This window comes from Equus caballus, chromosome 1 (assembly GCF_041296265.1).
Source record: "Equus caballus isolate H_3958 breed thoroughbred chromosome 1, TB-T2T, whole genome shotgun sequence".
In the NCBI taxonomy this organism is placed as follows: domain Eukaryota; kingdom Metazoa; phylum Chordata; class Mammalia; order Perissodactyla; family Equidae; genus Equus; species Equus caballus.
Window position 1 is genome coordinate 132,690,164 of NC_091684.1, and position 27,786 is coordinate 132,717,949.

The following is a 27,786-nucleotide window of genomic DNA, read 5'->3' on the forward strand; positions in this document are numbered from 1 at the left end:
CCCCTGGAGCACTGCGCTTCCCCAGGAGCCTCCCTTGACCATCTGTTGAAGCTTGTGGCCTCAGACAGGCTCCCATTCTGGGCTTCCTTTCTAACCTGGGAATTGAGGACTTTCGACTCTATCTCATAGGGTCCTCTGAGAGTCTGGAATTTGGTGACCTTGTCTGAGCCCTCCCTTGCTCACTCCTGGGGGCACCTAGAAAGGAGAGGGGGAGGGGCTGGAATCAGGACAGCACCTCTGAGACATACATGGGCAGGGGTTGCAGCAGAACAGTGACTCCTGGATGACAGTCTTCTGCCCACACTCCTCCTCAGCCCTCCCAGTCCAGCACCAGATGGAGAGTGGCAGGGCCAGGAAAGAGCTGAAGCCTAGCAAGACTCAGGGACTGAGTAAAGACTGAGGGAAGGAGGCAGGAGCTCAGCCATACTCCATTTGGCTGCCTGGGCTGGTGAGAGTGGCCCAGGGGCTCCAGTGGGCTGGGGCCAGGACCCTTCTGGAAGCATAGCATGGCTCCAAGAAGCCCTCCCTCTCCACCACATCAGAAGACCTAGTTGCTGCCACGGACCCTGAGGCATGAATAGCATGACGGCCACAAGAGAAGTGGTCCTTGGAGGACTCTGAGTGCAGGGCCAGGAGCTGGGGTCCACAGTGATCTGGAGGGGTGGGTACAACACCCTGCAGCTCACCCAGCACCTGCCTCTACAGCAGGAACTCACTGGCTCTCCACGCCAGAGTGTGAGCCAGGCAGGAGCACGTTCCCATTTTACTGACGGGGAAACTGAGGCCCAGAGGTGTAACACGACTTGCCCAAAGTCACACAGCCAGTGAGCAGGAGACTTGGCCCTGGAACCCAGGGCCCTGGTTCTCTTCCTTTCTCTCTGGTGTTACCCCCTGGGAAGGCAGGGAGCTGGCAGGAGGCAGGTGAGTGCAGAGGTATCCTGAGGGCTAGTGGAAAGGGAAGGAAAAGGGAGGCGCCCTCCTCCTGCTTCTTCCTGCCCGGACCCAGTGTCCAGGACCTCACAGATACCACAGTCAGGGCAAGAGAGAGGGAAGTGGAGCCATGGGGCCTCCCCCATCTCCCACTCCCACCAGTCTCTGCCAAGTATACTCCTGTCTGTTTCTTTCCCGGGGAGACGCCACCTGCCACACAAAGGCTCCAGCATTCTGCCCAGAGGCTGTCTCATAGGTGTGATGTGCACCCCCTCCACTCCCTGTGTGCTCCCTGAGGCCTGAGAGCAGGAACTGATTTTCCTGTGTGCGCTCAGCCCCAGCACAGGCCCGGCATTGAGTAGGGGCTCGATATGTGAGTAAGGGAGTAAGTGGCTGGTGGAGTGAGTGTGTGAGAGAGCAAGGAGGGTGAGAGTGTGCGGTGAGGCAGGGGTGGGGTGTGGGGCTTGGAGGAGGAGCAGAGCAGGAGACCAGCCAGGGGGGAAGGAGCTGGAGGTACCCACTCCATGCTGCAGGGCCCCTCCCCCAGGGGGCTGTGTGCCTCTTCCCACTTAGGGGCTTGGCCTTGGGATAAACTCCGGTGGGTTTCCGCAGTGGGCTTGATGCCCTCTGGGTCAAGCTGTGGTCCTGACAGAGTGGTGGCTGCCCTCCCCCACATTCTGCTAGGGAAGGATGAAGCCCAAGGATGTCCCCTGAGCCCAGCCTCGCTCTGGCCATATGCAGAACCACAGAGTAGAAAAACCTTGTTTTATTCAGCCCAGGCCTGGGCAATCTTGCTCTGTGGCATGGCCAAAATATAAAAAATAAAAACCAACAACCGACAAAATAACGCTGTAGAGAAAAGTTAAGTACAAAATTGGGCCTGGCATCCGGAATCCCTGTGGTTTCGGTCCACGTTTGCTCCCTGAGGCCGGCAGAGAGGGATGCCCCTGGCGTCCAGCTGCCCCTGCCTGTGAGTGGGGGGCTGGGCCCCTTGGGCCGGGTTTGTCCTGGCAGGAGGCTGCCTGGGGAGCAGGGCCTGCTTTGGGAAGCGGGGAGGTTGGCTGTCTGTCCACCCTCTCCGAGATCAGGATCTAAGGGAAGAAAGAGAGCAGGTCAACAGCAGGCTGTGGGGCAGGACCCCTCATGCACTGTCAGCAAGGCCCCCACTGCGTCCCCAGCTCAGGGCTTCTCTTCCACATGGGCAGGCAGGCAGACCTCCATTTCCTTCAATGCTCTGGGCTCAGGGGATAGGGGCTGACTCCTCAGCCCCAGCTCCAGGAAGAGGGCTTTCAGAGACTCGCCCACCCACCCTGGGCATGGTCTCATCACCATCCACTCCCCATGCCCTGAGTCCCAGACTGTTTTCTAGGCCATTAGCAGAGCTGCTACCGTCTGGAAATACTTTCTTGTTTTTTCTAACTCAGTGTTTTTTTTTAAAAAAGCCTCCTTTTTCCTCTTCAGAAACATGATCGAAACCCACAGGCGTCAGTCCCATGGCCGTTCTGGGAATGCTCCATCCGCTGGCTTCCTGTGCCTGGCCCTGCAGCCTGCCTGCGGTCAGGGTCGCAGAGACTCTCTAATAAGACCTGAGCCATTCCAAGCACTTATGTAAAGGGCTCAGAAAGAGGGCCTTGGCCTTCCCTGCGCCCGCAGGCCCCAGGGGACCCAGCTGGGGGCTTGGGGCTGCTGTTTCAATCCACCTTTCCCAACAGCAGGCGGGACTAGAGGGGGATGGAGGTTCCCTGCCTCCCTGTGCCGCCCCCTCCCCCTGCCCTTTTCGTCTTGTAGGCCCCTTCCTTCTTTCCTTCCTCCCTTCTTCTCCTTCTCTAGAATTGCATCCCAGAAAACTTCTACCATTTAGGTGTCCCCTGAATTCTGAAGGCCTGAATGAGACAGGCCCTGAGGAGTGAGACGGTGCTGGAAACCCACTGAAAGAGCTAAGTTGCTAGGGAGGGGGCAGGAGTCAGTCGTTACAAACACAGTCTGTGACCTGGATAATCTGATCTAATTCTGCCTATGAGGAGCCTAGTCTCTGTATTGAACTAGAGGCTGCTGTTCTCCTTTTTAGTACATATGGTGTGGTGCGGGCTGTGAGCAGTCAGGTTAGTGGTAGCAGCCAGCAGTGAAACGGCTGTCTGTAAGCAGGTCCTGACCCTGGTCACACACTGAGCCCTGACCCTGCTCATGGGCTAAACCTCTCATACCTGTCAACCAGTAATAAGTACACACTTTTGGGGAAGATGCCCCTCTGGGCCTTGGAATCTCTGCCATTTGTGCCCCAGCTGATGGACTAAAGCTCTAGGACTACTCTTTTTTTAAATGGAAGAGTTGCTTTGACCTGATCAAATATTTGAAATTCATACGGAGTAGGGTGGTGTTTCTTAGTGAGTCTGTAAGCAGGAGGTCCCTCTGCAAAGTACTTCATGTGGGAAATCAGGAGAGAGGCTGAGGACAGCCAGCCTGGGGCAGTGACAGCTGAGGACCCTTCCCAGGAGCCATGTGCCAAAGGCGTGGGCCCAGAGTTTGTCAAACCCCTCGACAACAGGGCCGAGGGACCAATGATGACTCATTCCAGGCAGAATCACTTGTATTTGGGACTGTGTAATTTAACCCATTTGATAAGGACACCGGTGATGACACAGCTGCCATTCACTGAGCACCACTGTGAAGGGTTCTTGAACATGCACAGACATCAGGCCTTTAAATCCTCCTCATAAGCCCATGTGGCAAGTGCCACTTTTATGGCTGAGGAAGGCAATTCAGAGAAGTGAGGTGAACTGCCCAGCGTCACGGAGCGAGGAAGTCACAGAACCAGGATGGCAGAGCCCATGCACCTTCACCCAACTATGCTGCCTCTTGCTGGTTTCCACTTGAGAAATCTAGGGAGCCGCAGCCCAGATCAACACCTGTGGCCTGAGCCCCACCATGAGCACTCGATTTAGGGTTGGCATGGACAAGGTTCCTCCTGCTGAGCCTGTGGGCTGGGCCCGAAGGCAGCTGTGTTTGGCCGTCAAGGTGACCCAGAGTGCAGGTATCTTATGTACTTCAGGTGGCCCTGCCTGCTCCCCAGGGAGGAAAGGGGCTGGAGCAGGGAGAGTGGTGGGCAAGCACTTACTGGACGATTTTGCAGTTTGTTGCAGAAACATAGCGACCTGTATAGTGGATGTTGCATCTCACCACATTGTTGGTGAAGTCAGACTCCAAAACAATGTACTTCGGGTTCACATGCACCTGAAGAAGGGGAACAGAGGGAAAAGGGATCTGGTCGGGGGCTTCACTTCACTTGGTCACCAGGGAAGGTGGTGGAGAGGCAGACAGACAGACACAGATGAGACAGAGAGAGGGACACAGGGAAATGGAGAAAGACCATGCCAGACCAAGAGACATAGAGACAGAGATACACTGGAGAGACATGGGGAGATAGAGAGAGACAGAGAGACGAAAGAAGAGACATCTCACAGTCAAAGAAAACATCATTGGATCACCCTTATCAGAAGACGGGAAGCTTCCCCAGAGCCAGAGCCCAGACCAGCGGGCCCCACATGGGGCATTCAGGGTCAGAAAGGTCGAGACACTGCTCTAGGGAACACAGCAGTGAGTGAGGGGCCAGGCAGGGATCCCTGACTCTGAGGCTTGCACTCCTTCACCACGCATGCCTATCTAGATGACCTGTTGAAGGCCTGTCCGGTGCCAGGTGGCAACTCTGCCCTGGAGCCTGACACTCATTGAGATGATGGCCCAAGCATAACCTGTCTGAAGAAGAGCTGTTGGGACACAAGGAAACCTTTTAAATGTTGGATTAATTGGGGGTGGGGGTGGGGCTCCACTGGGGTAGGCTATACCACCTTATTTGCAGAACATTTAAGAACAGATGCAATGACGTTCCTCTTAAATCCTGGTGCGTTCCTTTGGGGCAGGAACTGCACATTACTTATGCAGCTCAAATCCCCTGGGGCCCAGAACTCAAGAGGGGCCTTTGGACATGTTTGGTGGGTGGATGAATGACGGAAGGAAAAGAATACCCTTGACAACCTGGCCCCTGGGTGAGGCTGAGCAGAGGCCACTTTGAGCCCGCTGAGAGGTGCTCAGGATGGGGCTGCAACCAGCTGCTTCCGGGCTGCTGTGTTCTGAAGGGAGCCCCTCCAGCAGCCCGTCTTCACTGCCCTCCCTTTACTGAACTTTGACGTGGAGCAGTGGGTCCAGGGGACCTGGCAGAATGAGCCCCACCCTCGCTTTGCACTTGCTCAGAGGAGGCCGAGATTTGGCTTCCTCAGGTGAGGTCATGACAAGATTTGGCTTCCTCAGGTGAGGTCATGAGGACTGAGCCCCCATGTAGCCTGCATGGATGTCCCACATTGGGCTGTGTGTCCTTTTTTTTCCCCTAAAGATTGGCACCTGAGCTAACATCTGTTGCCAATCTTCCTTTTTTTTCCTTCTTCTTCTCCCCAAAGCCCCGTAGTACACAGTTGTATATTCTACTTGTAGGTCCTTCTGGCTGTGCTGTGTGGGATGCCACCTCAGCATGGCTTGATGAGCGGCGCCATGTCCACGCCCAGGATCGGAACTGGCAAAACCCCAGGCCTCCAAAGCCGAGTGCGCAAACTTAACCACTGGGCCACGGGGCTGGCCCCAAGGGCTATGTGCCCTTACCATGCTTTTCTACTTGTCCGTGCCAAGGGAGGGGGCACTGGAGTGAGGATACCTGGAGGAGGGGTTCAGGCCAGAAGGGACTATTGGGCACAGGAGCCCGTGGCTCTGCAGGGGTCACTGTGAGGAGCTGAGGGTCTCTCTCAGAAAAGGGCAGTGTCCTCTCCCAGATGGCACAGAGCCTGCCTTGCCCCCAGACAAGGATGGACTACGTGGCTCTCCACGTCCTCTGTCACTTAGGGAAGACAGAGTCACCACCTCCTCTAGCTCACCACACCTGGGTAGAAGGTTCCTTGGTGTCTTTGTGAAAAGAGGCTGTGTCTGCCTGACGCTAAGACCTTCGGATGGGAAGCACAGACCTCCAGAACATCATCAGCTGCTCAGCAGCTGCGGAGGAAGCACACCCAGAGGCTGAAGCAGATCTCAGAGGTGGGCGACAATGAGCATGAGCTGTAGGTTGGAGGGAGTGCCCCAGACCAGGAAGCCCACCTTGAGGATGTAGTTCCCGGGCTGCACATCGGTTATGTCAATCCACTGGCAGTCGATGTCCGCATTGTAAGTGTCATAGCAGCCTGGGCTCAGGCCCTGGGAAAAGGGACAGGAGTAGAGGTTGGGGTGCTGTGTGCTCCTCAGAGCCACCCCGTGCCCACTTCAGCAGCCTGGGGCCTCCTCATGCTTCACCTCCACCCTCGCCCAGGGCAGCCGCTCAGACTGGTTCTGCCCTTCTAAGCCCACTGGGTAGGTGGACCAGAAAGACAATAGAGAGATATAACGGACATATGGGAAGGATGAAATGAAGGAGGGAGGAATGGATAAAGAGAAGACAGGCAGGATGGACATTCTGTGGATGTCTGGACAGACTGACAGAAAGATGGATCTGGGTAGACAAATAGGCAAATGGAACATCATGCCATCTAGATGTCACTGGAATGTTCCTTTCTTTCCATGAGCAGACACACCTGGGAATGATACAGGAAGGGGCCTGGGCAGGGGTGGAGGGCAGTACCCACGGGGTCCTGTGGTGGCTTGAGGACTGGCAAGAAAACCCTCACTCTGACTGAGCTGAGCAGCCGGGATTCTTGGCACTAGCGTGGCCTCAGATTGGTCCAGCCTCCCCGTCTCCCCCGGGTGGGGCTCCATCCCGCACTCCTGTGGCCCTGCCCCACCTCTCTAGCCCAACCTGCGTGTGAGAGGTGCAGGCGTAACGCTTGAGGTTGCCGAAGTCGCAGGTGCTGTCCTCCAGGCAGAAGCTGGCCTTGTGGCCCTCGGCTACCTTCTTGCCTGTGGCTGCGTCCAGCAGGTCATAGTGGCTGAACTCGTCCATGCTGTGGTAATGTCTTGGGCAGAGGAGAGGAGGGGGGAGAATAGAGCCTGGTCACCCCGGGCTTCCCACCCCATCCCCCTCCTGAGATGGGCCCGGGCACCCTGCTGTGAGCAGCCTCCTGACCAGTCTAGGCTCCTGAGGCTCCTTCCTCCCCTATGTGCCACAGGGCAGCATCTCTGGTGTCCCCACCTAGCTGTGTCGCCCCAGGAGAGCACCTCCTCAGGACTCCTCATTTGCTTTTGGGGTCCTACCTGTGTTGGCCTCCCTTGGGCAATGCCCTGTATTCTAGACACTTCCATCCCTTATCGAGACTGATCTTTCTATGTCCCATCTTCCAGTCCAGCTTTTGCTATGGCTCCTCTGAGAAACTCTTGCCCCAAAGGTGGATCCTTGGCAGACAACACCTCACCAGGGCCCTCCCACCAGCACCTACCCCTCCCAGAGGCTAATGGGGGAGGGGAGCTCAGACACAAAGCCCCTGGCCCAGAGGAGAGACTGGGAGAGGCAGGCCAGTCCACTCACTGGTGGCAGCTGTGCCACTCCCAGGTGTGCCGCGGCCGGTTCGGGAGGAAGTCCGCTGTGCCCTGGTTCTTCACACGCTGGGGGAAGCGCAGCAGCACCCGCACGTCGTAGTCGGTGGCCTCAGGGGCATAGGCTGTGCTGTGGCGACAGGTGGGGAGACCAGAGTGGGGCTGGGTATCATGACACTGACACCCAGAAGGCCAACTTGTCCCTGAAGATCCTTACATCTGACCCCTGCACTGTGGCAGAGGCTCAGGCCTCTCCCCCTCTATCCTGACCTCCACCCAGGCCTGGTTGTCCCCTCCTTTCTGGTCTCCATCGTGTGGCTAGCAGCTGCCACTGGAGTCTTTCTAAAGAGCATCCAGCCCGAGAATGGCCCTCTAATGATTGCAGGTGACTCTCAGCTGAGGACAGCCCCTGGGGGTGGGGGCACATCAAAATCTTTGGAGAGCTTTTTAAAAATGGCCCTATCAAGGATATTCTGGTAAGTTTTTCCTTCTCCAGACAGAGCCCTAAGTGTTGACTGAAGTATGCCATGTCTTGGGTGTGGGCCTAAGAAACAGACTCAGGCTCTTCAATGTCAAATCCTCTTCACTTTCCTGGTCCTCTCTGCCCTTCGGCTTTCCCACAAACCCTGGGTTCCAGCTTCCAACACTGTTTCCCAAATGGACATAACTCTTTCACTAATCTGTACTTTTGCCCATGCTGTTTGCTTGATCAAGAACTTACCCAGCCTCCTAGACTCAACTCAGGCCCCCTCCTCCAGGAAGTCTGCCCTGATTGCCCCACTTACAGGAATCCTGACTGCCTGAGAGCTTTAAGAGCACTGCCTGCAGCAAACCTGATACCACATGAGCTAGGTTGGTAAGACTAGGCCGTCACTCCCTGACTGAGTGGCTTCAGGGCCAGTGACCTGCCCCTTTCTGTGCAGGGAACCCCAGCCTAGGGCAGACTGCCTGCTCCCAGTTCACTCACTGACCCCAGTTCCCAACTGAGATGGGCCCTGAGAGAAGAGAAATAAAAAGAGAAAGGAATGAGGGGCAGCAGTGAGGGCGCATGCTCACACAGACACACACACACACAGACACAGACACATACACAGACACACACACAGAGACACACACACAGACACACACACACACACACCAGGAGGGCTGGCTGAAGGCTCCTTCCCTCTTCAGCTGACTGCAGACAGCTGTCGTGGCCAGCCCCAGGGGCACTTCCCTGGCACTCATTAAGGTCTGGGTCTTAAGGCCAGAGGCAGGAGGTGGCCAGTCACGGGGATTAGCTCTCTCTGAGAGGATGTCTGGACAACAGGCGGTACAGGCTCCTGTCTGCCAGGACGTAAGGCTCTTGGCCTTGTCTAGGGAAGGCTTGGAATCTGTCTGTGTCTGGATTGGAACAAAACATCCTCCTTCCCTCTGTTCAGTTAAACCCTGCCCTTCTGTTCGGCTCAGCACACCGTGGGAAACCATCAGGATCTAGGTTCTAGGCCCAGCGTGGCCACAAGCTCATGGTGAGACTTGGAGTGAGTCCCTTCCCTCGTCTGGGCTCTGCCTGCTGTCTGTGAACTGGCATCAGTTTGCAGCCCACACTTTCAATGGCCTCTGAGGGCCATACCACTCCAGGGCTTCGGCTCTGCTGCACTTTCTGGGTCTGTATCCCCACCCAGCCTCCTCCGGTGCCTCAGACCTTGCAGACCCCTCCCTTCTCTGACCTCACACAGCTCCAGCCTGCAAACTGCTCATTCTAGCTCTCCTCCCACTCCCTGTTGCTTGGTTCTGTCATCGGGGCGTGGGTGAGTGGCCACTCTCTCCAGCTAGCCCAGGAGATCCCCCAGGCGGAGCCCTGCCTGCCTCCTCCCCAGCCCATCTGGAAGCTCAGGTCTGGCACATGGGATGCTCCATGAAGATGGGCTGATTAAGTCTGGCTTTGACTCAAACTCCTCAAAACTCAGCTTCAATGGACTGCCATGGAGGCTGAGCGCTCCTCACCACTGAAGGAATGGCAGCAGGGCATTATCCTTATGCTGTCTTCCCAGGGACAATGGAGACAAGACCTGAATGGGCAGGTGACTGAGTGGTACTCAATGTGTGGTCCCTGGACCCGGGCCAGTTCACGCATTGTTTATTGCCAGGCTATAATAAGACAAGGAACTTGTACCAGCATGTAAATCAACTACATCACTAATCACACTGCTTAGTTCAGCTGACACTATTGTTTTTTGAAGCAGAACTTTCTGGATGAAGAAAGCAGTGAGTTGAGTTACGTTCTAGGGCAAGCTCCTTATCTTGTTACAGAGAGAACAGTTGTGGTCAGCTATTCTGAATGGCAGCGGACTAGAGGTTCCATACGTGAGAAAATGTTAGATTCCAGAGGGCTTCCTAGATACTAAAAAGTGAAAGTAAACAGAATTCAAATGTAAAAAAAAAGCAAATGATTACCCAAAATAGGTGCTTTCAATATAGAGGGATGTCAACAAAAGGCGTAGGGCAATACAATCTTTAACTAGTTCTTCTAGCACAGAGAGATGTCCCCAAAGCATACACATCTGAACAGAACATTCGCTGTTAATACATTCAGAAGCAGAATCCCCCAGGAATAACGGAGAGTTGGCTACGCTCACCTTCTGGGTTCCTGTAAACTGGTGTCCTCTTCTCCTCTCTCCAGTGCAACCCATAACTAAGGCCTTTGTCACCCATGACTCCTGCCCCTGCTGTGACCCAAGCAGAGGCAGCCTGGGCGAGCGGAGGCCACAGCTGTCCTCCCTGGTGATAGCTCCGTAATCCTGCCCTCTATCCAGAAGGCTCCTCCCCTGATAGGACTTCCCTGGGCCCTTGTGGGAGTATTGGGACCCTGGGCTCCCCATGAGGAACCTTCTCATGAGGCAGCTCAGATAAGAAAGGTTTTAGTTCCTCTTATTGCTCCCAGTTTCCTGATGGGGCAGCATATACCTTCAGGGCCAGTGTGAAGATTAAATACCATGGCAAAAGTGAAGTTCCTCATATAGTGATGCACACAGCAATATCAGATAATTGCTTGTTCCCTCCCCGCCCGCCCGCACCCCCCCCCCCCCCCCCGCCTTTGGTGCAGGTAAGGCTCACAGATGAAAAGGTCAGGGTCCTGAGAGGCTCAGACGCTTAGCCAGGGGCATGCAGCTTGCAGGCAGCCTGGCTAGCATGAGCATGGGTTCTGGATGACTCCCAGGAACTGTCCTGACGCTCCAGGCTTCGCCCTCAGCTCCTTACCTGGCCAGACACTTCTCTTCTGCAGCACAGCGCAGGGAGTACAGATGGGCTCTCTGCACGTAAGTGGATGCTTGCACGTAGTTGGGGTCCGGGACCAAGTCAGGGAGACCTGGAGTGGGCAGTGGGAAAGAGGGAGGAGGGAGGAAGAGCATGGCACTGAGGAGGGTCAGGCTGGCCACGGTCAATGCCCAGAGACCTCCCCAACCCCCAACACCCTTTGCCATTCTTCTACACAGGCTGTCACCTCCTCCTGGAAGCCTCCCAACCTGAGCTAGGTGTGTGACTGGAACCATTTTCCCTGGGCACAGGTGTGAGGTCAGGGAGCAGAAGCTCACTTCTGGGGCTCCATGCTGTGGGAGCTGCTGAGACCCCTGGCAAGCTGGCACACGAGCAAGATCTGGGAGACAGGGCAGAATTTGGAGAGCCAGAGAAGAGGAAAGGGTATTCTTGGGAGGAGCAGTAGCATGAACAAGGGCCTGGAGGCAAGACTGAGTGAACCAAGTAATTTCCTGACAGAGACACTCCCCTCCATGTCCTTATTCCCCAGGCCTCTGGGCACCAGCCCCTGACGCCTCTGCTCCTCTCACCCCTGCAGCCAGCATTCTTTGTGAACCACCAAGAAAGCCCTGGGCTTCTGGCCCAGAGTGGGTCCAGGAAGGCTCGTGGGCAGAGCCAGGTGAATGGCGGTTGGCAGCAGTGGAGAGGGCAGGAAGGGGTGGGCTAGCAGGAAAACACATCCCCACAGCAGGCTGCTGACCAGGCAGGATTCTCAGCCTGGGCGCCCAGCCCAACCTTCTCAGGATTCTTTTCTTCCTGCCGTTGGCCCCCAGACCTGACCAGGCCCTCCCCTGTCTGCAGCCTCTGGCCTCCAACCTGCTCCCTCCCCTGCGGGGCCTAGGGCCCAGGGCCCAGGGGAAGTCTGCAGTCCGCTCCAGCCTTGTGATCACATGGTGCTAGAGCCAGGGGGTCTGACATTCTGCCTGCGCCCTCTATGTACATAAGTTAGTCCCAGTGAGAGCTATTAGGAATAAGCAGAAACCAAATTCAGGAGTCCAGACCCCATCCGCATGGAAGAAGAAGAAATGAACTTGATGGTGGGAATGTGGGAGCGGTGGGGCATAGGGTGGGATGGGAGGTGGGCTGGGAAACCCCAGAGCCCTGGGCTCCATCTCAGCTCTGCTACCGACTTAAAGGGGAGTGGGCAGGGGCCTCTATGTCCCCTCCTCTCTCAGGCTTCAGGGATTCTGGCAGATAAATGATAAAATGAGGCTGTAAGTTCCTCTTAGCTTCTTTCAAGCCCTCTGCTGGTGGGGGGCAAGCACAGTGAGGGGGCTTGAGTCACGCAGACAGGCTTCCAGCACCCTCCTCTTGCTGCCAAAACGGTCTTGTCAGCTTTTAGGTCCAGAAGATAAGGCAGAGGAGGACTCTGGCTTCTAAGCCTTTCACAGAAGTGTCTGCCTGCATGCCACCTCTCACACACACATCCCTTGGGCTCCCAGGCCCTAGGCTGCTCACCCTGGGGCCCAGGCTTCACGCGGGAGCAGCCAGCGTGATCTCACCTACTGGGAATGAAGAGGAAGCTTGGAGCACAGGGGTGGGTGAGGATGAGGTGGCTCCTGGCTGACGGGGGCCGTCTTGGCCAGCCTCAGCCCTCTTACTCAAGCCCCCAGGAATGCCTGCAGTCATTCCCAAGGGATCCCCGGGCCTTCAGAGCAAGGGGCCACCTCAGGGCCAAGCTGGCTCTTACGCTCTGGTCCCCAGAAGCCTCTAGGGGAAAAGTGAGGAAGACAGGAATGGTCCCCTTAGCCATCATCACAGTGCCTTTCCCTCAGCAACATGTTGGGGTAGGTCAGCTGGGCCTGAAGCCTCACGAGACCCAGCATTTGGCACCAGACAGCTCGCCTCCCCCACTCCGGGCCCGGTTTCAATAAACACTGCACAGATGGCTCCACAAAGCTTTTCTGGCCCGACCGTTCCTCTCTGGGCCATTCCATGAGTTGGCTGTGCAGTCCAGGGAAGTTAGAAGAGCCAGCTGAGAAAGAGGCCAGGGGTACTCAGGGCCAGCGAGGGCTGGTGCCACTCCTGGCCTCTGACTGAGCCCTATGGTCACCCTGAGCTCTAATCCTGGCCACACACTGAGGTTTGATACCTATCAACAACTCTGAACCTCAGACTCATTGTTGATGGACTAAAAGCTCTGTACTTAAAAAAAAAACAACAAAAGCACCTTAAAAAGAACTGCTTTCACATCGTTAATCCTTTTTGATTATAACCGAGTGGAGTGAATTTGTTTTGCAAGCTCCAGAGCCATGGGGGAAGGGCACTTGTAGCGTCTACATGTGGGTATTCAGGAAGAAGACTAAGGACAGACACCTCAGAGCTGCTGGTCACCATCTGAGCCCTGACCTTGGCCACAGATGACCATCCTCCCCTCACTGTTGAGGAATCTTAGGTTTAGGCAGGCGCCTCCTGCTCCAGGAAGTCTTCCCTGACTGGCAGTGACATTCCAGGCTGCACACACTTCTCCTTTCTCACTACTAGATCTGTATTGATCTATAATTAGATTTCATCATATTTGCCTGTGTCTACTCCCCTCCAGACTATGCGTTCCCTGAGGGCAGGGCCTGGGTCCCACTTACCCGCTCAGTGGGGCAACATACCATGCACTGGAGCTGACTGACTGCCCCATCCATCAGCCTTTCTCAGGCAAGCTTCTTGAATGGTTAGTGGCTTAATACTTTACCTTCCAATCATCCATGAGCATGTGCCACACCCTGTACCCTGCAAGCCCATCAGGGCATACACAGGTGCTGGAGGGAACTGAGGCTCAGAGAAGGCAACGAATTTGCCCATGGTCACACAGCAAATTGGGGCAGCCCCAGGTGGAACTCCCAGGTCCCAACCCCCTTCCAGGACTCCACTTGTCATTCTTCTTTTTATAAAAATGAACTTTTTTGAAGTATAATCTACATACAGTCAAATGCATAGATTTTAGGTGTAGAGTTTGATAAGTTTTGACAAATGTGTAGACGGTATAACTATCACCACAATCAAGCTATGGACTGATCCCACCATCCCTGAAAGTTCCCGCCTGCCCCTTCCCAGCAAACCGCTCTTCCCGACTCCGCTCTTCCCCTTCCCAGGTAGCCACGAATCTGTTTTTTATTCACTTTAGATTAGTTATGCCTTTTCTAGAAGCAAAATGGAATCATTCCATTATTTTATTTTCTTTGTTCTACATCTCTGACCATCACAGGGGTCCTGTGACTCCCCTAACTGGCTCCCCCTGACTGTATTCCATCTCTGTCATCCTCAATGCCCTGGGGGAAGCTGCTGGAAAAGAGCTGGGAGTTCAGGCTGGGCACCCGACCCCCTTCAGATCCCCTGCCCAGGCCCCTGGGAACAGCAGGCCCCCTCCCTCAGCTGGTATGTTCTTCCAGGAAGGAAGAATGCCTCCTTCTCTGGCCTGCTCTCCAAGGAGGCATTCCATCAGTAGCCAGGCCTGCAGGCTCGCGCTCCTGGCCCCTCCACGGGCTGGGCGTGGGGTTGGGTTGTGTGATACTGGAAGAGGCTGGGGAAAGGCTTGCACAGGGGCTTGTGGATGTAGGGGTGGTGCACAACCAGGCCCTCCAGGCAGGGTGGCCAATGTGGGATGAAGTCTAGTTATAACCAGACCATGTGCTCATCCCCCATCCCAAGAATTGTGCATTTTAAAGGAAGATCCTGAGAGAGGGTAAGGTTTATCAGAAGGCGGGGAGAACGTCAGTCATGGGATGTAATTTTAAGGAGGGGCTGGGATCTCTTACCAAAATACATGGAGTCATCCAGCCCTTGGACCTGGCGCTTGGAGACTTTATAAAGTAGATTCCAATGAAAACTTTTCTTGGACACTCCCATTTTAATAAATGCATAGAACTGAATTAATCATAATTCTCATTTTAGAGCAAACTAACAATTATCACTGGTCTATGCAAGGCTCCTCTCTTGTAATAAAATTTTTAACTTTCATCCTCACCTTTGACCTTCAGACATATCCTTGAACATCTGTGCCTCTGTTTAAAATCTGCAGTGTGTTGGATGTGGGTATACAGTTTTAAAGTATATAAGTAATATTGTCTTATAGATCTCATTCTGTTTCTTGCTTTTTCAGTCAACGTAGACTTTTAAAATCTATCTAGCTCATTGCTTGTCATTGCTAAATAAGATTCTACAGTCTGCACCCTCCATGGCTAATCTAGCCAGTCTCCTGGGGATGGACCCTTGGGGATGGAGCTGACCACTCAAAGGCTGGGTGGATGGTCTTGCCCAGGCTACCCAGGGAGGCCCCAGTCACCATCAGTGTCCTGCCTTCTGCACCAGGTGGTAGACAGGAACCTGACTTCTTACCCTACTCTGTCACAGACCTACTGTGTGACCTTGGGCAGGCCTGGGCCCTCTCCAGGCCTCACTGCCTCCATTGATCCAGATCTGATTGTCCTCTATCCCACTCAGGGCTGGAAGCCCTGGCCGGCCCCCTGTGGGTGCTCTTGCCCAGAAGGAATGCGCTGACCGTGGGGGCTGTGCACATACAGATTCAGGCTGTACAGAGCCCCGGCCAGGGTTGTGGGGGACACTGAGTCACAGGGCAGCAAAAGCCCCTGGGATGGTTGAAGCTAGGCTGCTCAGCTGGGGAGAGGGCGGGCATGAGTGAATCAGGTCCCAAGGCCATTCTGTAGGCAGCCTCTACTCTGGAAGAAGCCTCTGTCAGACCCTGCAGGGCAGTAAAGACAGAGTTGAGGGACAAGGACCAGCGTTCTGCATCCCCACTCTGCCCCTGGAGCTTCCTCTGTGGGGGATCCCTTCACACTGTCTCTTGGTGGCCAATGTGCTCAGGCCCAGCCCACCCTGTCCCCTCCACCCCCAACCCAGGCTGAGCCTAGAGCTGCTGGCTGGCTCACATGCCAGCTTTCTGTGGGAAGCTGACCATCGTCTTCCCCTTCCCTGGCAGGACCCAGCTGGGGCCGTCTTGTGGCAAAGACTCAAGCAGGTGAGTTTGCCATCTCATCCAAACCCCCACTGTCTAGGTCTCTTCCATCTTCTTAGGTTCAATTCCCCCACCTGCGTGATGGGCAGACCGGACTAACTGGCCCTTGAGCGCAGGTTGGATGGCTCCATAAATACTTGGGAGATTAAAATATTTTCAGGAGCTATTCAGTCCATTCCCCAGCCTTGGGCAAGAGCCCAAGACCTCTCACAACCTCTACAGACAAAACTTTAGCAGCCAGGAAATTTGCCCACCGTCTGACCTAAATCCTTCCGGCTTTATGAGAAATCTGTCCCCTTGTGCTCAGTGGTTCCTGGAGGCTGCCCAGTGCACAGGGCCTGTGGGCACATTCCTGTCGCTTGCCCACATCTCACCTGTCTTCCTCTTGGCTTTCCCTTTTCTGTGGTTTCCATAAACCTCGTATCCTTCAAAATCTTTCCTCCCCACGCCTCCTGCTCACAAGAAGCAGATGAAGGAAAGTGGAATGCAAAATGGCCTTAATCTCTTGAGCCCGGGGCTGGAGGATAAACAATGTCCAGCAGAAACTGGTCAGTCAGTTGTGAAATACGTGCAGAGCGGGATGTTTTGGCTCACGCAGCTAGACTGCAGAGGAGCCCCTAGGTGGGGAAAGCAGAAAGCTCACAGAATAAAGATGAACCAGGAAGGCCTCCAGGGCAGGAGCTGGCAGCTCGGTAGCCTACGAAATTATCATCTAATAATCAGCACATTAAATTGTTGGCACCAGCCTGATGGTGCCACACCTGCATGATGAGCAGACAGCCAAGGTGGCTGTAGGATCCACTGTGTCCTACCATGAAGGGCCAATCCTAGCCCAGGGAAAGTAGCTACCATGGCCATAAAGCCAGGCCTAGAACCTTCCATGGCTCCCCAACGTCTACAGAATCAAGCCTAGATTAATCAATCTCAGGGTGGCAGCTAAGGCCTTCTATGGTCTGGCCTTAACCTGCCCTTCCAGATCTCTTAACCCCAAAGACCCATAGGCAGCTCTCTAGCACACCCGGACTTTTCTGCCTCTGGCCTCTGACCCCATGGTGCCCCTGTCCTGGAATTCCCTGCTACACACACACACACGCGCGTACACACGGCCCAGCTTTGCCCTCCCTGGGATACACAGTCTTCAGGCCCCAAAGCCTACCTTGTTAGTCCTGACCACCCCTCTGCCACCACCCTGTGCCTCCCTTCCCTCTTCCAGCACATGTCTGCTGCCCCCACCTGACAGGGAGAGGGGAGAGAGAGTCAGGTGGCAGCAATGGCCTCACTCAACTGTGTGGCGGGACCTGACTCAGAGAAGGGGATCTGTGTGTGTGTGTTCACCTGGGGGAACTGCCCTGGAAGCAGGCCGGGCTGCGCTGGGAGGAGGCCGACACTCACCTTTGGCAAGTTAGCTCCCTTCCCAGTCGGCCAAGCCTTCTGCCGCCTCCTTGCACACCTCGCTCACTCACACGCTTCTCAGCATGAACACAGCCCCTACCTGTTCTGCCCGCCCACCCTGTAGGCTCTGCTTAGTGCCACCTGCCCCCATCTCCAGAAGCCTTCCTGCATGCAACAGTCTCCTGGGTTCCCTCCCTGCCCCTCAGACCCTTCACCGTGACCTGAAGTTTTAATTTTTCTTACAAAACCCACTCGGCCCATAGCCTTCCCTCTCAGCTTATGACCACTTCATCCTCTCAGCTGCACAGACCATAATTCTTCACATTATGCCTGACCCCTCTGTCTTACATCCCACATCCAATCCATAAGAAATCCCATCAGCTCTCTCCAAAATATATCCTGAATCTGACTTCCCACCACCTCCGCTGTTACCACCCTGCCTGGCCACCATCATCGTGGCCTGGATCTCTGTGCCAGCCTCCTCTTGGTCTCCTGCCTGCCTCTCCACTGTGCACTGCCAGCATAGCAGCCAGAGACCCTGTTTAAATGTCACTGCTCAGCTCAAACCCTGAAGTAGCTCCCCAATGCACGGAGAATAAAAGCCAAAGTCCTCACAGCGGCCTACAAGGCCCTCCATGGTCAAGGCCCTCCATGGTCAAGGCCCCCCATGGTCAAGGCCCTCCATGGTCAAGGCCCTCCATGGTCAAGGCCCCCCATGGTCAAGGCCCTCCATGGTCAAGGCCCCCCATGGTCAAGGCCCCCCATGGTCAAGGCCCTCCATGGTCAAGGCCCCCCATGGTCAAGGCCCCCCATGGTCAAGGCCCTCCATGGTCAAGGCCCCCCATGGTCAAGGCCCTCCATGGTCAAGGCCCTCCATGGTCAAGGCCCTCCATGGTCTAGGTCCTCTTATGCCTCGGACCCGTCTCCTGTTATGCCCCACTCCTAAGCCGTTCTGCTCTAGCGACACTGGAACTCACTTGAAAACCCCAGCGAATTCCTACCTCAGGGCCTCTGCACTGGCTGTTTCCTCTGTCTGGAATGCTCTTCCTGCAGAGAGCTACAAAGACTTCCTTCAAGTCTTTGTTCAAATGTCACCTTCATGAGGCCCGCCCTGACCACCTATGCAACCTCCCCCAACATTCCAGATCTCCCTTACTTATCTCTGTTTTTTCCCCAGCACTTGCCACCTTCTATTACTTGTTTATCCATAAAAATATAAGATCCACGGGGGCAAGGATTTTGTCTTTCTTTACACTAATGAATACCGAGCTCTAGCCCAGCTCCCAGTACCCAGGAAGGCACTCAATGAGTATTTGTTGAATGGCTAAATTTTCTCAGGAGATGAGATCTGCTCTCCTCAGCCAGAAGAGAACCCCTGGGGGAAGGGGTGGGTGGGACTTTGCCTGCCGCCCAGCTGCAGGCCTAGGTCTCGGTGCGCAGCATGTTCTGGGAGATGGAGAGACAGGCAAGATGGAAGTGGGCTTGGGCCGCTGCATCCTGCTTCTGGGCTGAGACCTTGGTGAAGACAGGGATGGGTCCGGGGCACCCCTGAACTGCCTGCACCAGCTCAAGGCCTGGCACCTGGGTGCCCTCGGCGAGCACATGCACAAATACCTACACCCCACAAAGCGGCTGGGGGCATCTGCCTGTGTAAGCACAGACCTTATTATCATGCAGAGCCTGGGCCTGATTCCAAAAGTCCTTTCCTTTGGAAAAGGATTCGCTTTGGGGTTGGAAAGCCTGTGGTTCCAGTTGGCCCATGAGCAGGAGGAGGGGTGGTCTGTCTCCTGAGGCTTTGATGGCAAAGGCCTCTCCAGCCTCGCCCTCCCCACCTGAGTCCCTTCCTGCTCTGGCATTCTGCCACCAGTATCACCCCAGTTCCAGGTGATACTGAAGTGCTCGGTTTCTGGGTGCCCATCAGCAAGGGGGAGAGGGACTCAGGTGCAGCCCTGGCTCTGTAATCCTGAACGCAGACAAAAAGGCCCTCTGGGTCCAGCTGCCTGTGGCGAGGAGGCCGCTGGGGCAGGGCAGGGGAGGGGACAAGACCCAGCCTCTCCTTCCGGCCTCCTAGCCAACTGCTGCTCCGCAGGAATGCCTGGCATGGAATTGGAAGCAGGTGTGGGCTGCCTGGGTGGACCACCCGCCTCCTCCCTGGCCCTTCCTCTCCTGCCATTCCAGCCACTGCCCTGGGGAGTTTTCTGTGTGTTCTTGGCTTGGACAGGAATGAGGTGGACTCAGGCTGGGACTACTGGGGAGGGGTGTCCCTTTGGCGATGAGAGGACATTGAGACGGGTGAGAGGAGGGACGGAAGGCCAGAACTCCCAGGCCACGTGCAGCAGTAGCCTGGTGCTTGGAAGCCCCTAATGACTCCCCAGCCTGCTCTGCCACCACCCCAAAAGGCTCTGTGGGGCCTGCAGACTCAAGGAGAAAATTCAACTGTTGGTTTTCCAGGGGTTTTAGACCTGAGGGAAACAACGAACACAGAGACAAACCCTTCTCTGAGCAGCAGGGGCAGCGGGAAGGTTGGCGCAGTCCAGTGGGGTAGAGTCAGCCTGGGTCTAAGCCCGGCCACTGATGAACTCAGAGACCTTAGATGAGTTACGGAACTTCTCTAGCCTCGGTTTCCTTGTCTGTGAAACGCGGGTGATACTACTATCTAACAAGGTTTCTGGGGGGATTAAATGAAAAAATGAAAATACAAGGCTTCGTACGGTGTCTGGCGCATGTTAAGGGTTCAGTAAATGTCAGTTGCTGTTGTCCTTTACAGTAGGAGCCGTCTCTTCCTGCAGGGACAGTCCAGTTCGGACCAGGGGAGAGAGGATGTGGCTATGCAAACTGGATGATAAGAGAGGAGACAGGAAGTCTGCCTGCGATGAGGCTGCCCAGGATACTACTTGTTTGTTCTGACACTAGTGACCTTCGACTGCCGAATGGGGAAGGAGGAAGTCGACCCAGTTCCCTCTGCCTCCACAGCAGTCTGACCCTTTACCATAATGTCCTTGGCCTGAAGACTCCACTTTTTCCAAAGGAGCGACTTGAGACAACTTCAGGGAAGGAAGGAGGGATGCTGAGCTGTGATTCTGTCTCCATCAGTCACCAGTTATGTGACCTTGGGCAAGTCGCTTGACCTCTGAGGGCCTCAGTTTTTCATCTGTGAGATGGGGACAATAATAATACCTAGAGTTGTTATGAGGATTAAGTGACTAATTGTAAAGTTCCAAGAGGAGTGTCAAGCACGTGCTAAGAACTATACAAGCGTTGGTTAAATAAATGTTCTGGAGTCTGCAGGCAGAAGGACAAGGCCTCACACCACCACCACCCTGGGGAGGTAGTCTTCACTTCCGAGCCTTGCATACTCACTGTCCCATCTCACCCTATCACAACCAGTGCCTGGAACACAGTAGGCAGTCAAACATCTGTGGAATGACCAAAGGAATGAATGAGAAAATAAATTTATTTTTAGGTAAATACCTAAAAATTTAGGAAAAAAACAATGTATGGTGGTTGAGAACTCAGGATGGGGAGTCATGCAGACTCAGATCCTGGTTTTACTACTAAGAGGTTGTGTGACAATCAGCAAGGAGTTTGTCATCTTATCTATGAAATGGGACTAGTAATGGTACCTGGCTCGTGAGGTTGCTGCGGGAATTAAGGGAGATGATGCATAAAGTGCCCAATATATGCTAGCATAATTATCCCCTGTGGGTGCAGCCAGGGGACCTGAGACCCAGAGACGGAAGCTGGTGGAGGCGGCCCAGGCTCTCAACCTGCCCCACCTGGCTCACAGGTGGAACAAGGGTCCTCCTGGGTCAACTCAGTGCAATGCAGAGATGACAGGCTTGGTTTGAATTCTGGATCAGCCACATCCAGCTGTGAGACCTCCCTAGTCTCAGTTTTCTCCTCTGTGCCAGAGGACCATACTCTCCACCTCTGCACGGGGCTGTGAAAGTGAATGAAACGCACATTTCAGCCACTAAGCTCAGCAGGTGCTCTTCAGCCAGGCTGTTAGTATCATCCTGCCTTGGGCTCTAACTCTGGACACCTGTTGGGTGGAGGCCTGCTTCTGTCCTTCCCTGCATCTACTCCAAGCCCTGTGGAGGTGGGTAGGTAACCTGGGGTCGGGGTGCAGCCCAGGCAGTGGGGGTAGGGGCAGGGAGCTAGTGCTACACTCAGTGTCTAAGGGGTCCTGTCTGGTCCTGGTGCAGGAGGCTAGATGGATAGGGGAGTACCCTAGAAACTGCCCAGGTGTGCAGGAAATGAAACATCTAGGCCTAGGAGCAGCGGAGTCCCTACGGGAGATTTGGAGGCCTAAGAGAGGGAGAAGGAAGAGAAAAGAGGAAGGAGGGGCCTCAGGTTCTGGAGAGGTAGGCTAAAGCATTTAGATTTTGTCCTGAAGGCCTTGGTAGCCACAGAACCTTGTTGAGCAGGAGAGTAACATGGTCAGTACTACATGGGTTTGTCTGCCCCATGTGTAGGATGGACTGGTGAGGGAGAGGCTGGGAGCAGGGGGCCAGAGCAGAGGCAGCCACAGCTCCCTCCTGGCCTCTGATTGGCCGTGTGAAGTCAGGGATGGAGGACCCAAGCCAGGCAAGGCTAGTGCAGCCATTAGAGACGCCCCAGGAGGAGGCAAGTGCAGCCCACTCCATGTTACTTTCACAGGATGGCCAGAGCCAGTGAATCAGGCCAGAGGTGTAAGGGGGAGGCCCTGGGAGGAGGAGAGGTGTGCTTTCCCGGGGACTGGAGTCATGTTAGTCGGTACTCACACCACAAGCTCAGAGAAGCTAACGCTACAGGGAGGCAGGAGCAGAGGTGAGGAGGCTGGGAGGCTGGCTGTGATAGAGGGAGAGGCATAGTGCAGGAGACACGGCCGGGCCTGGGGAGCAGGATTTGCTCAGAGCCAGGCAAAGTATGTGACCCTCTCCGGGCCTCTGTTTCCTCGTCTTCTCTCGAGTTAAACATTTCAAAGTTGGAGACAATGGCATTGAGGAGGCCTTGGACACCCCCACCGAGGGTGGGACGGAAGAGGGTTCAGGCGCCCGAGGAAGAAACCAGGCTCCAGACAGACGTCTGGAAACTGCCCAAACATGAAGGGATGTGGGCGGTACCCACATGTGTTTGGTGTTGTGAGGACATGTCCACGCCCACACACACACAGGCCGCCAGCGCCCGGCCTCAGACCCTGGGGTGTGTGGCCAGGAGGAATGAGGTCAGTCTCGGAGAATCCGCCCTGGACTCCCACACCAGGCCTGGGGGTCTGATCTCAAGCACAAGGCTTGGCCCTTCCTGAACTGGGATTTTCCATGGTCCCGGCCTAGCAGGGTAGAGAGGGGGAACGAATGATGAGGGAGACAGTACTGCTCCTCTCTGGCCTCCCTGTGAGCGCCAAACCAGCCTACACAGCCCCCACTCCCACCCCACACACCATCCCCTCCATGACTGGGGAAAGGAGAGATTGGAGGGGCTGACGTCCATCCCTGGCAGCAATGCTTAGGTACCTCCTCTGGGAAGACCTCCCTGAGCCCCAGCCCCTGACTGGGGCAGCCCCTCCTCTGAGCTCCCCTAGCCATCCCCAGTGCCTGCCCAATCACAGCACTGTCGTGCCCCCTCTGCTGTGCCTCCCTGGGCAGGTTTGGATTTGAGCAAACCAGCACACGGGGTTGGGCACCTAACATACCACCTTCATCGGAGAAATGTCTTTAACCCAAATGAACGTGGGGCTCAAGGGCAAGGCCAGCGGCCGTGCTAAGCACCAAGCACCGCCATTCCAGACATGCCTTGCCCTGGGCGGTCCCCTGGGAACCTTAAGAACTGACTGGCCAAAAAAGGGCCCTAGAAAACCCACTGGCCTGGAGCACAGATGCTGCATCCCAGGCCTGGCTCTGCCAGCAGTGCTGTGGCATTTGAGGCCTGAGTGTTCTCCTCTGCCCAGAGGCGGGGCGCTTCTGGCTGAGCCCCACTCTGCGGTCTTGCATTCTAAGAAAAGCTACCACCAAAGCTTAGCACCCTTTAGGTAAAACATCCTCTCCTCCAAGGAGCTCTAGGAGCAGCTGATGCACTATTGTAATCCGCCCTGCTGCAGGGATGCAGCAGGACCAGATGTGGCCGAGGCCACGGTGGGCAGGAGGATGCCTCCTTCATCACATCACAGAAGGGCCCTCCATCTACCTCCTGTAGGTTCTCAAAGTGGGATTCAGCACGCAACCTGAGTGCTACTCCCTGGATGTGAGGGAGTGGGTGCTATGAGTGAGGACGCTCCTGTCCCCTAGCCTTGAGCTCCAGCGGTCCCTAGGGAGAGAGAAGCACCCCCTCCCCCCCATTCCTCTGCAGCGGCAGCCTCTCACCCAAGGTCGGTACGGCTGAAGACAAGGCAGCAGTTCCTGTGCTCACACAGGCAGAGAAGCAAAGGCTCCTCTGAGCCGCTGGGCCGCGAAGGGCTCAGCCCTCACCTAGTGGGCCTGGCACAGCACCCTAAGTGTGGAGCAGAGAATCAGAGCACTGATTGTAGCCTGAAAGAGGCAAGGCAGGGGTGGAACCCATGTGCACTGGGGACTGAATGGAAAACCTTGACCGAAGCTGACTTTGGATTTGCAGAGACAGAAACAGGAAGGGGAATTCTACGACAGCAGAGCATAACCATCCAGTCCCGGCCAGACCACTGGTGGGCCCTTGCCGCAGTAGCCCGCCTGCTGACAGCACATGGGGACTTGTTCATCTGAAGAAGGAAGGTTGCCCCCTCTACTGTGTCCTTGAGTGCACATGGCTTGGGCCTTCCCAAGACTAGGTCCTATCTTCCTCTCCACTGCCCCCCAAGCCAAAAAAAACCCAGAGAGGCCTGTCCACAGCTGTCTCCTGGAACTCGCCTCTAGGACCAGGACCAGGGTGAGCTGAGGGACGTGAGTGAGCCACTGGCCTGGGACACAAAATTTAAGTGTGCCCAAAACCTCAATAACCAAGATAAGTAATATTTGAGGCAAGATTTGTAAAAATTCAAATTAATGCAGAAAATGTGATGAACAAAACATCAAAATTTCAAACAGAGACAGGATCAGTATTGCTGATTTTTCAGTTTGCCTCAGGTTTGAATGTGGCTTGGCACGGCACCGTTACTGATTCTATTCAAAATGTGGATATTTTTTCATCATTTTTTTTGCATTATTTCTGATCTAAAAAATGCATTAAAAGATTACTTATTTTGATTACTGAGTTTTTTGGCACCCCATAAAATTTTGTGCCATTCGCCTCTCTAGTCCAGGTCTTGCAGTGTTGCCTTGAGCGGACTCCTTACTGGTCATCTAGTCTGGACTCCTGCCTCTAACCTTCTGCCATTCAGGCCAAGCTCACACACACCCGGTGATGGTGCCGGAACGGAACGTGCCACACTCCAGAGGCATCCCCAACGCCTTTTCGACCCTGCTGCTCCCTGCGGCACCCTGTGAGGCTGGGACAGAGGCATCCCCAGGGCTGAGGACAGGCCCCGACTGGAATGCGGGAGAGGTAGGGAGAAGGGCTCCTTCCCTTTGTCCCCAAATGACCCAAGCCATGTCTGGAAAGTGCTTTCTTCCAAAGCCAGTCCCTCCACCCCTTACGCACCAAGCCAGGATCAGAGCCCAGGCGTGCCCGGCCAAATCCTGGCACTGACGATGCGTGGACGTGGGGAAGACTGGGAGGTGGGACGCACTGGGGCTGTTGAGGGGGAGGGGGTCCTGCCTTAGCAGCTCCGGGGAGGCCTTCGCTAGAGGACAGAGGAGGGTTCACCAGTGAGCAGAAGGGCGGACAGCGGGGCGGCGGACGGTACTCACCGCGACCGTTCTGGGTGGGCCGGTACACGCTGCCCACGCTGAGGCGGCCCTGCTGCGCGCCGGGGCGCTCTCCCCCCGGCGGGGGCGCGTCCGAGCTGCGCACGGGCAGGTAGGGCGGCTCCAGCACGCGGAACGGGGGCTGCGGCTCCACGCGCGGCGGCGCGTAGGCCTCGGGCGGCACGTTGGCGTAGGGCGGGTACCAGCCGAGGCGGGGGTCGCCGCCGTAGGCGCCGCCGGTGGCCTGCGCGGCGTCGGGGCCCGGCTCGGGGTAGGCCTGCTCGACGCCCGCCGTGCCCTCGTGGTACAGGCTGTGCGAGTAGCGGCGGTCCAGGCCGTCGGCGGGCGGCGGCGGTGGCGGCGCGTAGGGCCTCTCCGGGGCCGGGTAGAAGCCCTGCGGCGGGTACTCGGGCTGCTCCTCGCCGCCGCCGTACTCCTCGTAGCGCGCCCGCGGCTGGAAGGGGTAGATGACCCCCGCCGAGGCCACCGCCGCCGTCCCCGCGCCCAGGCCGCCGCCCCCGCTGCGGTAGTACACGTAGCCCTGGTCGTAGGTCCGCGTCGCGGGGTCGTAGGTCTCATACTGGCTGACGTAGGGCGCCTGCGGGTAGGGGAACTGCTGCGGGAAGGAGGGCGGCTGGCGGTAGGTGGTGGCGAAGGCCGAGGCCGAGACCGAGGAGGCGGAGCCCCCGTGCCGTTGCTGGGAGACCGAGGTGCGGGCCCGGGCCATGCCCGTGCTGTCCCCGACGGCCACCTCGCGCCAGTTGTCGGGCACCTGGCCGAAGCCGAAGGGGTGCCGCGCTTGGCCGCGCACGGTATCCGAGCCCACGCGCCCGGGCAGGGGCAGGGACGGGGCCTGCCGACGCCGGGGGCCTCCGTGGCTGCGCCGCTGCGGGGCCTGGGGGGCGCCCGCCAGCAGCACCCGGGAGCTACTCTCGGTGCGCTGAGGCCGGGCCGGCACGTACTCTGAGCCCGAGTTGAGCAGGCTGTACACCTGCCCGTTGTTCTCCCACTGGATCAGCTGCCGCCAGCGCCCCGCGTCTGAGCCCTGCCCCGGCTGCGCCTGCTGCCCGTGCACCAGGACGCAGAGGCAGGCGCCCCACACCAGGGCCCCCAGCTGCCCGCTGGCTCGGGCCAGAGCCATGGTGGCCCCTCTGCAGAGGCCTGGTGGACCGAGAGGCTCTCAGGAGTGGCCTCCTGTGCGTGCTTCTCTTTCCACGGTCTCGAGGACAGGACGGCTCCTTGCCTGCCCCAGCTCTAGCTTTGTCCATCCTGGCCTTGTCCCGAGCGGGACGGCTCCTCCGATGACAGCATTTCGAGGCCAAGGGGTCAGGGCAGGGCAGGGGCGGTGCCCAGGGCTGCACGAGGCTCTCTGCAGGGCACCGGGCAGGCAAGACTGCCTGGGGGCCTTACATGGCCAGCCCGGCACTGGCTGGCCGCTGGGCAGGCGCTTTCCCACTCTGAATGAATAAGCAAGAGGCTGGGAGCGTTGGGAGGTGTCGGGCAGCCTGGTCTGCCTGCTGGGGCCTCCTCCGCGGGGCCCTATGGCCCGCCGGGTTTTAGCTATGTGGCCTGTGCCACAGCTGCTGTGCTCCCTCGGTCCCTGGAGCCCCCAGCCAAGCCAAAGACCTGTCTCTCAGGAAGGGAATGAGACAGGGAGTGGGAGGGAGCCTCTGGGGACTCAGGCCTGGTTAGTGGGGTCCTGGCAGGCAGATCAGGGCTGGGGTGTCAGCATCTCTCTGGCCATTTCTCCCTGCTTTGGACTCAGCATCCCTGGTCTCACCTTATTTATTGGCTTCTTGTTTGGGCTTGAATGAGCCCCTAGCTCCTGTCCACTCCGGACTCTGCCAAGGACCCCTGAACCCCCATTCCCTAAAGCCAGTGCTAAGAGACACTCTTCTTGTTTGTGGGCCTCCTTGAGGAGATGTTGAACCCCAGCTGAGCCACCCTCTAATTCTGGACCCTCAGTTCTTTGGACCTGAGTCCAAAGGGGCTGGAGCTTCAGCCTTTTCCCTCTTGGCATTCTTCTGGGTCTTACTCTCCGGGTCTGTAGAATGGGGTACACCCCTGTGCTGAATAGAATTTGTGAAATCATGGGAGAGATCATCTTCTCACCCGTCCTGTGTGGTTTGTGTCCTGCATCTGTTGAGTCAACATAACCTGGAAATAACCTGAATATGCGCATGGCTCCAATGAAACACAGAGGCTATCTTTGATGTCGGAAAGGGGTCCTTGTGAGGCATTGTGTACTGTAAGCATAGAACAGCGGAAAGGGGGATTCAGGAGAAGTGGGCCTAGTCCTGTTGCTGTCATTAAGTTACTGGGTGATCTTGGGCAAGTCCCTTCCTCTCTCTGATCCAGTCGCCACATCTGATCAATGGAGGATTAGACCAAATGGTCCCCAAGAGTGCTTTGGGAGGTTCTCTGTTCTCTCTGGGGACAACAGAGATAGGAGGAGTCCCAGAAGCTTGAACACTTTGGTGTCCAAGAAATCACACTCTCAATGCCTCCCCTGGGCTGCCTTCTCCAGCCTTGCTCCTGGCAACTGGAGGGCAGAAGTTCCCCTCTTGTGCTTATACACCAAGTATGAAGAACCTGCTCTTAACTTGGCCCCTGCAGATTCCCCTTCTGGAAACTCCTGGAGCCCACCTTGGAAGGAGACAGCTAGAGTGGACATTCCTTGGGGACTCTGGACCCCTGCCCCCTCATCCTTGCCAGCCTGCATTTGTTCACCCGTAGCGCTGTGCCTCAGGGGGAGGCTTGGGTCAGGTCACTTGGGGCATCTGTCTACCTTCATAATCCAGCCAGCAACCATTCAACACAGGCCCCTCAGCTCCCCAGTGTGGGGTTTGGTCTGACTCCAAACAGGCCTCCTGCGAGGATTGGCTGGTTTGGCTGAGGACACCA

At 56.3% G+C, this 27,786-nt stretch overlaps 1 protein-coding gene across 3 annotated transcripts; it reads right to left on the reverse strand.

The window, feature by feature from the left end:
- Positions 1-1,681: 1,681 nt before the first annotated feature.
- On the reverse strand, positions 1,682-26,413 carry LOXL1 (lysyl oxidase like 1). 3 transcript variants are annotated; one of them, XM_001917702.6, is made up of 7 exons: positions 24,886-26,413; positions 10,672-10,780; positions 7,424-7,561; positions 6,758-6,914; positions 6,067-6,162; positions 4,046-4,161; positions 1,682-2,021 (listed from the first exon to the last, which is right to left on the reverse strand). In XM_001917702.6, the coding sequence occupies exons 1-7, from the start codon at positions 26,021-26,023 to the stop codon at positions 2,015-2,017; spliced, it is 1,761 nt and encodes a 586-aa protein (XP_001917737.3). In that variant the 5' UTR covers positions 26,024-26,413; the 3' UTR covers positions 1,682-2,014. The 3 variants fall into 3 exon arrangements, with proteins under 3 accessions (XP_001917737.3, XP_070125319.1, XP_023509726.1); XM_070269218.1 differs by lacking the exon at positions 24,886-26,413 and adding an exon at positions 20,076-20,237; XM_023653958.2 differs by lacking the exon at positions 24,886-26,413 and adding an exon at positions 11,007-12,796.
- Positions 26,414-27,786: the final 1,373 nt, after the last annotated feature.

What these genes read in the sequence shown, in the direction of transcription:
- LOXL1 (XM_001917702.6), bottom strand. Translation starts at nt 26,023, where the DNA reads ATGGCTCTGGCCCGAGCCAGCGGGCAGCTGGGGGCCCTGGTGTGGGGC. An exon ending in GAGTGGCACAGCTGCCACCA is followed by an intron (nt 6,915 to 7,423) that starts GTGAGTGGACTG and finishes CCTCTGCCCAAG; the next exon opens with ACATTACCACAGCATGGACG. An exon ending in CCGGGAACTACATCCTCAAG is followed by an intron (nt 4,162 to 6,066) that starts GTGGGCTTCCTG and finishes CCCCTTCTTCAG; the next exon opens with GTGCATGTGAACCCGAAGTA.